The sequence below is a fragment of the Podarcis bocagei genome, assembly GCF_964188305.1.
Source record: "Podarcis bocagei genome assembly, chromosome: 7".
NCBI classification, from domain to species: Eukaryota; Metazoa; Chordata; class Lepidosauria; order Squamata; family Lacertidae; genus Podarcis; species Podarcis bocagei.
This window is the reverse complement of record NC_138132.1, coordinates 65,758,705-65,772,701: the sequence shown is the minus strand read 5'-3', so window position 1 is coordinate 65,772,701 and position 13,997 is coordinate 65,758,705. Positions and strand designations below refer to the sequence as shown.

The 13,997-nt window shown below is 42.5% G+C and overlaps 1 protein-coding gene and 1 long non-coding RNA gene across 6 annotated transcripts in view; both read right to left on the bottom strand.

The window, feature by feature from the left end:
- The window catches only part of LOC308592502, a 643,114-nt gene that overhangs the window by 319,731 nt on the left and 309,386 nt on the right, over positions 1–13,997 (bottom strand). The gene's annotated exons all lie outside the window — the stretch shown is intronic.
- The window catches only part of AJAP1 (adherens junctions associated protein 1), a 124,906-nt gene continuing 120,205 nt past the window's right edge, over positions 9,297–13,997 (bottom strand). For 2 of the 5 annotated variants that reach the window (XM_081204027.1, XM_081204028.1), the window contains exons 5-6: positions 13,492–13,602; positions 9,297–9,439 (exon numbers count right to left, since the gene is read on the bottom strand). In XM_081204027.1, coding sequence (XP_081060153.1) covers positions 9,418–9,439; positions 13,492–13,602 — 133 coding nt within the window. In that variant the 3' untranslated portion in view covers positions 9,297–9,417. Of the gene's footprint in view, positions 9,440–13,491; positions 13,603–13,997 lie in introns of those variants that run through there. The other 3 variants (XR_014010526.1, XM_081204029.1, XR_014010527.1) reach the window with 2 other exon arrangements.

The following is a 13,997-nucleotide window of genomic DNA, read 5'->3' as shown; positions in this document are numbered from 1 at the left end:
TTTGATGAAAATAAGGATATCCTAAGGAAAAGCAGGACATTCCTAGACCAAATCAGAAACTGGGATGGCTTCTGTAAATCTGGGGCTGTCCCTGGAAAATAGGGACACTTGGAGGGTCTAAGATATGTCGCTGGTCTGATGCAGCAAGTTTCTTCTTACATTCTCATGAGAGGAAGGGGAAGTTGCATAAGCAGAAGGCCTTTTCTGAACAGGAGAACTTCGTTGGATCCAAACTTCTGTCTTTTTTTGTGGGGATAAAAGTGGGGAGTGGGAAACTACATTGTTGTGTAACCTCTGTGAAAATGTTATGACAACGAATCAGGACAGTTGTTCAATGTGTGCTTTCTCTGGCAGCAACCACTGTGTCTTCCCCTAGGGCATAATTTGAGAACCTTTCTTTTGTTCCAGACAAAATAGCTATTATTAAGCACTGCCCCCATCTCGACAACAAAAGTTGTATTCAATTCAGCTGTTTCTAGAGCCCTGGCAACGCTTTCCCAAGGGATACTCACCTTGTCACTTTCACTCAGTTGACAGGTAAAAATGTTCCTGGCTCCCTGGGATTTTAAGAACTGCCAATTTTAGCCCTTTTAAACATCAAACGTATATGCATATTTAAAATAAAAATAAACCACGCTACTGTCTATTTGAATGTACCACTGCTATCTTATTTTACTGCGTTGATGTGACAATATTATTTGGTGGGTCCCCCCCCCCCTTTGTCCCTGTCTCAGATCTTACCACTTCATTAGCCACCCTGAGAACAGACTCTTTATTATTCATTTAATTAATTAATTAATTAATTTTTTGTACAAAGTGACAGGTAGAAATTAGGTAAACAAACCATTTATTGGAAAATTTCTTTTTGTGCCCGTCAGAACTCTGTGTTCTCAGCTGCCTTCTGTAGTAATGAAAGAGGTGGAAAACTGCACCAGAAACTACATTCAGAGATGATGCGATGAGCTCCCTTTTCAAATATCTAAAGGGCTATCAAATAAATGATGGAATAAATGTGTTGGTCCAGATGGTAGGGTATGAGGCAATAGCTTCTATTCTTTTGGTGGGGAGAGAGAGATTTAGTCAAACATTCTGGCAAACTTCCTAACAGTATGAGCAGCGTCTAGATGGCCACTGTAATGGATGGTCCTTGAGTCAGTCTTAGAAAGAAATCAGAGTTCCTTGGAGTATAATCCAATCAGGAGACAGATTGGAGACTAGAAAGTCAAAATTTGGAACTTGACCTTTACATTGCTGGATAGGGATCAGTTTAGAGGCTGGTTGGGGCTGAATTAGGAGTTAGATGGACAGGGCAACACAGATTTTTTCCCCTTAAGGAGAAAGTAAATAAAAGAATCATGGAATTGCAAAGCTGGAAGGAATCCCAAAGGCCATGTAGCCCAACCCCTTGCAATGCAGAAATCACAACTAAAGAGTCTCTTACAGATGGGCCCCCAACCTCAGTGGAGAAGCTGCATGCTCTGCTATTGGGGGGCGGAGAGCAGATGGGGGCATGACACACATCTGGGGGCGTGGTACATCACCTGCAAGGGTGGTGCATGTTCTGGGGGTGTGGTGCACCGCTTGTGGGGGTGCATTGTGTGTCGGGGGGCGCCGCAATGGCACCCTACCGGAATAGTGGTGCCGGGGGCGGACCGCTCCCTCTGCACCCCCGTTCCTGCGCCAGTGCTCAACCTCTGTCTTAAAACCTCATATGAAAGAGTCCAATTCACTGTCCAAAGCTCTTACCATCAGAAAGAGCTTCCTAACGTTTAGTCAGAATCTCCTTTCTTGTCATTTAAATCCATTTGTTCAGGCCCTACTCTATGGAGCAGGAGAAAACCAGCTTGCTCCATCTTCCATGTGACAGCCTTTCACCAGGTTAAACATACCCAACTCCCTCCCATTTGATGGATCCAATTGGTTTCCAGACCGACGTGGAGGATTTAAAATGTGTTTGTGGGCGGGGAGTAGTTGGTTTGCTTTATTATGTATTTTGTGTTCTCATTCTATATTTTTATGTTGTGAGAGCACCCAAATCCCATCAGTCTCCTCATTCCCATTGTTAGTGAGGGCGGTTGTCACAGTCACCTATGACTGATATCATAGCAGCGGGTATCTGGCAACAAGATGGAGTCGGGCTAGATTATATCTGGAGTCCCTCGTATGATTCTCTTAGCCCAGATGGAAATAGGGATAGGGGATAAATTTAATCCATCTGGTGAATTGGAGTTAGTTAAAGCCAAATCTCTCAAACTCGCACATTCTGAAACAACACACCAACAGAAGCACACAAAATTTGCACTGACCTGAATTTTGCAATGCAACTGTCCTGCTAGTGTTTACAAGAACGAATGTATATCAGGAAAGTGTTCGTAAAAGGGACTATATTAGTGAAAACTGCATAGAATATGATGCATAGCCTGCAGGAAGCGGTTAGAGAAAAAATATTAGGAGAATGTCTTGTAAAATGAGTACATTCGTCAAAACCGCAGACACTAAAACACTCCCCTTGAAGAGCTAAAGTTCCCTGAACAATTAAAAAGGTAACTCTGGGAGTGGTATATTTCTGAGAGGAATTTGGGGGTGGGTGGGAGGTCTACTAACAACTATTTAGCACCCTTAACAAACCACAACTCCTAGATTTGGGGTGGAAAGCCAGGATTGTGTATGGTAGGACTTTCAATGTATGGTGTGAATGTGGCCTCAGAAACACTCGTCGGATACCTCAAAAGTAATGTATGCACAACAGAGAAAAACAAATCCCTGCCTCTGAACCATGAGAATTTCACCAAAGTTTTATCTCTCTAATTTTCAAATGCAATTCCTTTTTGCATTAATTGATGGAGAACAATTACAAAAAAGGTAGGGAAATTTGGGGAAAGAAAGGGATTGTTTCCAGACCCGTCCACCCTCTCCCTCAGCCTCTGAATGTCTGCAAGATGACTTTCCCCCCTCCTCATAGCTCATTTGAACCGCTGAATCTTTGGACATGGACCAACTGAGACTCTAGGATTGCTTCACTACTCTCCCTTTTTACATCAGTGCAGCTGGTTGGAAATCGGGAAGCTTTTTCTTTTTTTCTTTTTTTGAATGGCTCTGATTGTGCAAATACTGGCAACGCTTCCCTTCTGGTGCAATCTAAATTTAGGAGTTCCTTTTTGTGTGCGTAAAATTAGAAAATGCCTGTTGGGTAGCTTTTCCTTTTGGCAAGACTCTGTGCCAAGCCAGGTATTTGTGGCGAGAGCAGCTGGACCCAAATCAAGACATCAAGTTGGATGGTTTGCAACTCAGGTTCCCAAAGTGAGTTACAGAAATTGGCAACTAAGGGCTTTGTCTGAAAGGACAGAGGAGCTGAACAACCAATCCAATCTCAGTTTAGGCTTGCTGGCACTCGATTATAGGTCTGTTCCATCCTGAAAGGTGTGGGGTTTTTTTGGGGGGGGGGTGTTGGTTGGTTTTAAAGAACTCGTTTGCATTGGATGCATTTTTACACACACTCCATGTAAAATGGGCACTTCTAAAATGGAACATGTGCACTTTGCAATGCTTTTTAATACTTTCATCTGTAAAATAGGCATTTCTTCCTATACACATAAAAATATAATGCTGTCATCATGCAGCCTCCTTTGGAGGTTTTGTAGGGCCGCATCATGATGGATATGCATGAAGAAGTGGGGATGGGAAGGTGAAAAATGAATTTAATAGTTACATGGGGTTGGAAGTGGAAGTCCTAGAGTGTTAATGTGGGAATAGTGGTTGGTTGGTTGGTTGGTTGGTTGGTTGGTTGGTTGGTTGGTTGGTGAGTGTAGTGAGAAGGGGTGCAGCCCCTAGTTGCAGTGGGGGGTTTTCTGGGGGGACTCAAGGGTACGCATACCCCTAAACATTTTGTGAATCTTTGTACTTTTGTCAATTTACTGTATGTATTTTTCCCCAATTTGAACTCTAAAATGGTGATTTTCTTGAGTCAAAATGAGAATTCCCCTAAACACATTTTTATAGAAAAAAGGCACTGCCTAGTTGTATGCATATTTGTATAAAGCAGTATTTCTGCATACACATTTTGCATTCACATTTGCCAAATTGGGAGAACTGCATAATCTGACTGCCGGTTGCATTACAGTATAAGATGCACAGAATTTGGAAGTGGGTGTCAAATTGGGTCAGTCTTCTGTAAGAAGGAGATCAAATGAATCCCTCTTCTAATTGCTGGGACCTGGTTTTGCACAGGCCACAACAGAAGACCAGATTCAAGTGGAACTGCTCTGACATCTAGAAGTTGGGGGCAGGGGATGTGTTTGGAGCAATTTCAAAAATAACAAAACTAAATGTTTCAGCATTCCCATGACTCACCTTACTGAATTTATTCAATGTTCTGGAAAAAAAGACATTAATTTCCCTTCTCTTGTTAGCAGCTCAAACAACTGCAGCAAAGTTTTGGAATGGCTCTCATTTTTCAGACTGGTTCTGAAAGGTTTGGCTATTTTTGAAAAAACCCAACCATAAGTTAAGGGTACAAACTGATCAGAGAAAAAGAGAACCATATGTGGCAATTTGGCGCTCACTTATTTAATATGTTAACACAAAAGAACAGTTCAGGCCCAACACAAATCTGTCTGGTTATTTTAGGAATTTCTTGTACCCTTGTGTTTGCTTGTTTGTTTTCATTTTTCCCTCTAATTTCTTTCATGCTCTTTGATGTAACCACATATAACCACCGAGTTTGGAATATGTTTGTCTTGTCTTCTCTTGCTTTGAAAAATAGATCTGCAGTTTCTGCCTGCATCGGTCTCAGGAAGTGGCAGTGGGGTGGTTAACTGCAGCAGTGACAGCAGTAAGAGAGAAGTAGGTATTGCCACTGCTGCCACTTCCAGAGACCGATGCAGGCAGATCCAACCCAACCATTAACTACTGTCTGCACCCCTCTCTGTTTGTTTGCTTCCTTCTTCCTCTGTTCTGCCTTTGTCTCCTCCCCACTGCCACTTCCCCATGGATTGTGGCAGCTGAGGGACCTGGGTTGTTGCTCTGTATGTTCTCCCTTCTCACCACAGTCTCCAGGTTTGTCAACGTTATGCACTACAAAGATGTCTGCAAACATGACATGAGTGCTGGCAACATTAACCCCACGGAATGGGAATCCTTTGCAGATAAATGCCGTGCCTGGAGTCAGTCAGGTTGTGTATCTGAGGCATTGGGTGGGGTGTTGGGGGTCTGAAAGAGCCCTCTTTGAAGGAGACCAGGGGTTCTGTTAAAAATCTCTTGACTCACAAAAGCTCCCTTTTGAGACATAAGAGACACCCTTTCCTCTGCTCACAGAAGAGGCCCCTTTGCAGAGACACCTGGGCTCAGAGAATATGAGAATGGCATTTGGGAATGTACTTCTGGAGAGTAAATTTATGGGAGTCTGGCCATCCCAGCTTACCAGAAGGACAACTTGCCCTTATGTAGGCTTGTTATCTATGTAAACATAAATCTCAGACTACTATTCTACCTTTTAGTAGGCTTGTATCTATGTAGACTAAGAAGTGAGGGGCCCTCGAAGGGATGCCATGTCAAGGTGCAAACTGGACTTCACAGAGAGTTGTATCCAATGAGTGTTTTGCCAGCTACTCTCTGCAAATGTCTGGAGCTTTTGATTGGATTTTATATGAATCCTTTGTCTGTAAACCCTTTAAAAAGTTCCCCGTGGACAACACCCGGGATTCAGTTTTTGCGGAGCAATGCCACTGAAACACTTTTACTGAAGTAAAGTAAACTTTGGGCTCTTCCTTCAACCTGACTCACGGGTAGTTAATGGTACTAGTGTGAATAGCAGGTTTTCTCCTGCTTCATATCCACAGTGGTGACCAGAGCAGGAGTGATTGCTTGGAGGAGCACAGAGAGAAGAATTGCCAAGGTGCGCCTGTAGCAGCAAAACTGGATGCCTTCATCTGCCCCACTTGTAATAAAACATGACTCTCCCATATTGGTGTCTACAGCCACAGCAGGCGCTGTAACTCTCCAATGGTTTGACTTTACCCCTGAAGGCACACTCTTCCATTGTCTCCTGAGACAGATGGTTGGCAACTACAACAGTGCTGTGTCTGGGTACCCCCAGCACCCCCTGCCTATGCCTTGATATGAAAGGGAAGGAAGCCATTTTACATTTTCAAATAGGTAATGGTATGTATTGATGTATAGAGAAAGGCTCTTCTGGGTGTTTGCAAAAGACCAGAAGTCATGGAGGCCAGCGAGGACCATTGTTTAGTGGCAATGTCCTCCAACCTTCACCAGCCTGTTACCTTCCTGATGTTTTGGACTACAATTCCCATCAGCCCCAGGAAGGCAGGAGTACATGTTTTGCATGCAGAAGGTCCCAGGTCTAATCCCTGGCATTTCCTGTGTTTTAGAGTACAGGAAAAACTTCCACCCAAGGCCCTGGAGATTCACTGGCAATCAGAGGCAGTTTTAGAAAGAAAGAAAGAAAGAAAGAAAGAAAGAAAGAAAGAAAGAAAGAAAGAAAGAAAGAAAGAAAGAGGAAGGTGGGAAGAATGAACCTCATTGATTTCTGAACGATAAAAAATGAAAATTGTTCAATCATTTCATTTTTAGGTGCCCACCCACTGTTCATTTCTATTGGTACACAAATTGAAACAACCTGGAACAACCTGGACAGGTCACAGTGAGGTCACAGGGGATGAGAAAGATATAAAATGAGGTCTACAAATCAAAGGCTCCTCTGGTTCATCCATCTGGCATTTGGCACATCTGATCCTTTGAAAGGGTAACAGAAGGCCTGGGAATTTTATGCCTTTTGGATGGTAAATGCCAATGCTGTAAACATCAGAAGTCTTAAAACAAACATAAATGGGAGGGGAATGAAATGAACGGAATTCAAAGAAATGAAAAACAAAATTAAGTTTAGGCAAAGGTATTGCTAGGTACTTAAAGGATTCAGGGCACTGGCTCATCGGAACACAAATGCACAGAAAACTTATGTTAATTTATATGTATAGATGCAGTTGCAGGTTTCTGAGCAAATTAAGGTGATGGATGGCTGAGTGCGTACGAGCACGCTCTTTGCAACTCAGCATACCTCCTGTCAAATACTACTCACATCCAAGTAATTTTTTTAATAAAAGCAGCTATTTAAAAGGGTCAGGATATCAAAATGCTTGGGCCACTTCCTAATCATGTTCACAGTTTAAGAATGAAAGTAGAGAACCTTAGCATTTTTCCTTGGCTTGCATGTACTGCTCTTGGTAGTAGTGTATGATTTGGTCAGATCAGTCTGTGTTCTGACTCAGAGCAAGTCTTCCTCCAAGCATTTCCTGTTTTATGGTTGTGTAGACTTTTCATCGTAGTCTCATTCTGAAGATCAAGTGGTGCCCATGGAAATTCTCCCTCCTACATAACTCTTACAGGAGTCTTCTTCTTAATTTTGTATTTATTGTTTATTACTTATGGAAAAGTGGTTCCCACCTTTCTCCAAAGCTGCTCAAGGCAGCTTACAAAAATTAAAATCAACAATACAATCAATAATAAACTATCTTAGAAACATTTTTTAATAAAAAAGAAAGAAACCCAGTAACAGCAGCCCAATAAAACAGTTTCAGCAGGAGTTTTTTTAAAAAAGGAGAAAAGAAATAACACAGTGTTAAAGACACAGGGGAGGACACAAGGTGGACCTTATCTGGTGCCTAAGAGAGAGTGATGATGGCTCCAAGTGATAACTTGCCTAGGAAGGGTATTCCACAATCACAGAGCCACCATGCAAGAAGACCCTCTCTCAGGTAAGTGAGCTACTTAACCTCTGTAGGACAAGGAGATCCTTATTTGATTATTTGAGCTGATAGGTAGGTTCAAGTGGAAGGAGAAGACCTTCACCTATCCCAGCCCACCAAAAACAACTAGAGGCTTTGGAAGTCAACACAAGGACTTTGAATTGTCCTCAGAAACAAAAACCAGCAAACTCGTGAGGTAAGCACCCAACATATTCTGGTCCAGTTGATGTTCCCAAACACCTTTCAAAGCCCCTCCTCCCCCATACAACACATTGGCTTATTTTCCTTTGCTTTTGGTCACCTGGCATACACTAGCCTTTCTCCACGAAGTTCTGAATGCACAGATAGTCATGTAGTTTTCAAGCATCTTTTCCCACACTGGCTCGTCTGCCATGGATCTCTTGTGTGTTGACAGAAGGTTCTGAAGCAAATGCAAAGATGACCACCAGAACTTCACACATCAGATCTATTGGCCATTGTCATTGCCTTGAGTGAACTTGGGGGGCTGTTCCTGAACATGGCCCCCACGCTCTCTTGTGGATGTGCATTGCAGGGGAAGATTTCTGTCTTTCAAGAATGTGGCGCCACCATTGCTGACCTTCTCATCAAGGGATCCTCAATAAGATTTAAAGGAACCCCAGGGAACACAGTCTAACAACCTTAACCATGTCTACTCAGAAGTACATCTCAGTAAAATCAATGTGACTTACTCCCTGTTAAGAATTTTTAGCGTTGCATCCTAAAACCCATAGGCATGGAGAAATGTCATAGCTTGAATTGGTTCCTTCTGCACACTGAAACTCTCTGTGTTCACACGGGATCCACCGAGCTTCTTTTGTTAAATTCTAAGAGCTGTAATCAACATGGATTATTCAGAGAATGCTCAGTTGCCTTTTCCCAACCCCGGGATTGTTGTTGTTGTTGTTAAATTAGTTCTCTTGTAGAAATGGGCTTTGAAATGCAGGTGTCAGCATGTATGTTTGTGAAAACTAAATTTCTGAAGTAGAAAACATCCATTTATTTAAGTTCATATATACTAAGCGTGTCAAACGGAATCATATTTATAACCCACAACACCCATTTCTTTGATGGTATTAATTTTTTTTTTTTTAGAAAAAAACAACAACCCAGAACATTTAAGATTTTTTTTCCAAAAATTTGCTACAGTACAAAAAGTGTTTGTGTTTATATATATATATATATTATATGTATAGTAACCAGAAATACTGACTTTATTAGAAGAGATATTCCCCACCCTTGCTTTCACTATATATATTTTTTCTTTTTGACATGTATTCCACTCTGCGTCACCTTCTGAAGACGTTTCCCCCAGGCGAATCATGGCACATTATGGTATTATTGGCACAGGTTCAAAAATAGAGTCACAGTCCACACACGTCCCAGACTGAAGCCATGGCTCTGTTTGGCTGGCTTCCATCTTCTTTCTTCCATCTTTGCTTGCAAGTTTATTCTCTCCCCACCCCAGACCCCACCCACGACCATCTTCTCCCAGAAAAATAATGCACTCCTCGAAAATTCAATCACTCGTAGGGGCAAATCCCTTTTTTATTATATAAAAATATATTTGGCTGTTCTTTGAGTCTTCCATCAGTAAACACAAATGGTAGGTATAGGTAACCCATTCCTTTTTTTTTTTTTACAGGTTCACCAATGGAATCCTGTTAAGGACAAAAAGAAAATATTAAAATTAGCAGCATCCCACAATGATCTACAGTTTTTGTTTTTTAGTATTAGCCATGCATTAATTTCCAGTGGCTATCACCTTCCTTACAGCTCATTTTCGCGTTTAATTAAATTGACCAAATTTAGAGAAAATCAACAAAAACTCAAATAAAACAGTCGCCATGCGCATAAGGACACTCTGCAGGCCAAATATACAATCATCCAATGTAAAATGTAATTTTATTTCCTCTTTAAATAAAAACAGAACACGAGAGAGAGAGTCTAACCAAGACATGCTGAAAACAGATCCGTTGGAACCAAAGCTACATAAATTAATTGATTCCATGGGGTTTAAATCTGAGCATGACTTGACATTAGATCACACCCAATGAAAATAATAATTTTTCTAGCCTGGTTAAGGTAGGTAACAATATGTACAGAAGCTTGAAAAAATACTTTTCAAATTATGATTGTGGTTGTGTTGGTTCTGTATCACCCCTTCCTGCCACAGGAGCCCAGGGAGACTCACAGCATGCAAAAAAACAAAAACAAAAAACCCTATAGCAGCAGATGGAAATATTGAACTGTTTGGGACTCTTCACACAGATCTCGAAAGCCTGGACAAACAAACACATCTTTGACTGACGATGAAAAACTGTCACTGTGGGAGGGAGTTCCACAATTGGTGCACTGCCACCAAGAAGACCTCCATTTAAAACGTAAGAACTCATTTAAAGTCCCTCATTGAAAACATGAGCACCTCCTGGATCAGGCCACTATCCCATCTACTCCAGCTTCATGTTTTCACAGTGGCCAACAAGATGCCTCTTCTGGGAAACCCTCAGGTAAGAGCTGAGGACGAGAGCACTTCTCTCTCCCTTCCTGTGGCTCCCAGAAATGGGTACAGTGGTACTTCAGGTTACATATGCTTCAGGTTACATACGCTTCAGGTTACAGACTCCGCTAATCCAGAAATAGTGCTTCAGGTTAAGAACTTTGCTTCAGGATAAGAACAGAAATTGTGCTCCGGCAGTGCGGCGGCAGCAGGAGGCCCCATTAGCTAAAGTGGTGCTTCAGGTTAAGAACAGTTTCAGGTTCAGTATGGACCTCTGGAACGAATTAAGTACTTAACCTGAGGTACCACTGTATTCAGAAGCATTGCTGTTTTGTACGGTGGAGGCAGAACATAGCCATTATAGCTAGTAGCACAAGAGCCAATTCCTGAGAGCCGAGTTCCCTTTCCCCCACAAATAAAATATTTGAGAGGGCCAAGCCTCCCCAAAGTTGATGGGCTACGTCTTGTGATTGATTATGTGGAGTGGGGCTTACCTGCCCCTTCCCCAATATTTTATTCAAGTCGGCACCCCTGGCTAGTTGCCTTTCAGAGCCTTCTCCTCTTCAGGAGTTTATCTAATCCTCTTTTAGAGTCATCTGAGTTGCTGACCATCATTGCCTCTCTGTGCTGTGTGAAGAAGGACCTTCTTTTTTCAGTCCTGCATCTTCCCACATTCAACTTCTTTGGATGTCATGAGTTCTAATGCTATGTGGGAGGGGCAAAATTTTGCCATGCCCCACTTTCTCCATGCCTTGCATAATTTTATAATCTTCCACTGTGTCACCTCTTACTCGCCTTTTCTCTGAATTAAGAAGCCTCAAAATGCTGTAGCCTTTCTTCACAGGGAAGTTGCTCCACAATACCTGTCGCCATGGTGACTGCCATGCCCCCACCCACCCTCAGCCACAGACACACACACCCAACTGCCCAGTACCACCTTCTCTCTTTGTAAGGTGACTGTCCAGAGCTGGGTTTGTGTGGGGTACATATAACATTCCCTTTGTTCCTGTTTCCCCCACAGATGCTATATACAGTGGTACCTCGGGTTACAGACACTTTTGGTTACAGATTCCGCTAACCCAGAAATAGTACATCGCGTTAAGAACTTTGCTTCAGGATGAGAACAGAAATCGTGCAGCGGTGGCGTGGCGGCAGCAGGAGGCCCCATTAGCTAAAGTGGTGCTTCAGGTTAAGAACAGTTTCAGGTTAAGAATGGAACTCCAGAACGAATTAAGTTCTTAACCCAAGGTACCACTGTACCTGAATATTTCCCACATCTAATGTAGCAATTCAAGAGGCATGTGGTGTAAGGCAATGATCTAATAGGGCAGAAATAATAAATATAGGTCTCTATGATCACATACTGGACAGAAGCATATGATTTAAGTTTTTAGTGATCCTTTCTGTTACTTTGTCTCATGTGGCTAATAAAAATGCAGACCCGATTCTATTGAAAACAACCCTGTTGCCATCCAAACTCTCTCTCCATCTCCATCTCCATCTCCATCTCCATCTCCATCTCTAACTCCCACTCCAGCTACCACTCACTCCTAAACTCAACTGACTCCCTAAACTGTCTCCCACCAGCATTCAAACTCACTTTCAAACTCTCATTCAATCACCATTCACTTCCAATATTCCATGCACGCTCTTTCTCCCCCTTGCAACCTAACAGATACTTTAAATCACATATTATACTTGCCTAAACATTTACTTTAATTACACTAGGAGCTGTTCTCCTACTCGCTATGTTCACCAACCTCTCCCCCCATTTCTCCTACATTAACCTCTAGAGTTTCCACTTGCCACCCCAGGCAACTACCAGCAGATCTCAGGGCACAGCTTGGCATAATAATAATATTATAATAATAATTTATTATTTATACCCCGCCCATCTGGCTGGGTTTCCCCAGCCACTCTGGGTGGCTTCCAACAAAAGATTAAAAATACATTAAAACATCAGTCATTAAAAACTTCCCTAAACAGGGCTGCCTCCAGATGTCTTCTAAATGTCAGATAGTTGTTGTTCTCTTTGACATCTGATGGGAAGGCGTTCCACAGGGTGAGCACCACTACCGAGAAGGCCCTCTCCCTGGTTCCCTGTAAGTTCACTTCTCGCAGTGAGGGAACCACAAGAAAGCCCTCGGCGCTGGACCTCAGTGTCCAGGTTGAATGATGGGGGTGGAGACACTCCTGGCAGGTATTAGGGAGCAATGTCAGCAGCCCACACTCACTTAAGTTAACTAGTTATGGCCTATCAAAAAACAAAAACCGAATAACAACTACATACAAAGACAATCCCAAAACCAATTCTCTTCCGATACACAAAAGAGCTTCCCTAGACCAGATGAGACTACATGTTCCTCAATCGCTCTCCTACAAGCCGTGGGATGTGAGACCACACTTTCCCTCCCCACCAACCCTGTGCTAGTACCCCACCACCAACACAGCCAGACATCCAAGTGTGCATGAGGAATAATGTTCAATTGGGGCATGCATGCATTCAACCCTGCAGACTTACAATCCAGCTTGTCTAGTCAATTTCCTAGACAAAATCAAGAAACCAACATTGTGATTAGAACCTCCACCCACTGGATTTTATGCCCTAATATCTAGTTCAGACTTGATGGGCTTGTGTGTATATCTGATGGTATCAGAGGCAAGGCGAGGCAATGCGAGGGGGCTGGGTTGGCTGATGTTGGGGTTAGGCAATCAAGGAATATATCATTTCTTGTTATCTGGTCACCTGGGAAAGTTCCTTTTCATCTCAGGCTACCAACAAGTGATATTGTACAAGCTATCTAATTTTAGTGCCGCATTGAAACATCTCCTGTATTTTTGACTTTTGGTCATCAATTAATGAGAAAAGAACTTAAAAAAAAATACAGCACTTGATTGCAATGAAAAACAAAACAAAACCTCAAAGCTGTTTGCAAACAGAATAAAGCAATGAAATTATCAATAAAAACTGTTAAATTTAAAACATTCCAAAATACTAATTAAAATTAACTAAAATAGATTGAAAGAACATGTCAACATTCTACGTATCTGGGTGGGCTTGCCTAAAAAATGTTTTGAGTAGGTGCTGAGAAAAGTACGCTGAAGGTGCCTGCCTGATTTTAATGAATAGAACTGCATTCTATAATTATCAAAGCAGGTGGAACATTTCAATGACATTCTCATGAATGAGGTGCTGGGTTTTTTGTTACTTACCTTATTTTTGAGGTGGTCGAGGGGTGTTTTGTGAAGGTCCTTCCATTTGCTCCACAGACCATCTCATCAGCGCTCTGCAATTTGCACCCTCCCTGGTTTCCCATGCTCAGCCTAGGAGAAGACATCATGAGGTCACTCCTCCGGCTGGGCTTTTTTTTTTCAGATCAGGAAATGTGGGCAGTCGGGGAAGCTGCAGAGTGCTGGAGAAATGTTGACTGCAGGATGGAGGGGAACCCCCACATACCACCTTCAGCCACCTTGGAAAGCTAAGGTAAGCTCCAAACCCCATACCCTGGTAAATTCTTCAAACAGATCTAGAGCGCCCCAAGAACAAGATGGAGTCTAGCAACATATTGGAAGACAGATTCCCAAACAGATCATAGAATCATTGAATTGTAGGATTGGAAGGGACCTCAAGGGTCATCTAGCCCAATGCCCTGCAATGCAGGAATCCTTGGCAGGTGGCCTACCATCCTCTGTTTAGAAACCTCCAATGAAGCAGAGTT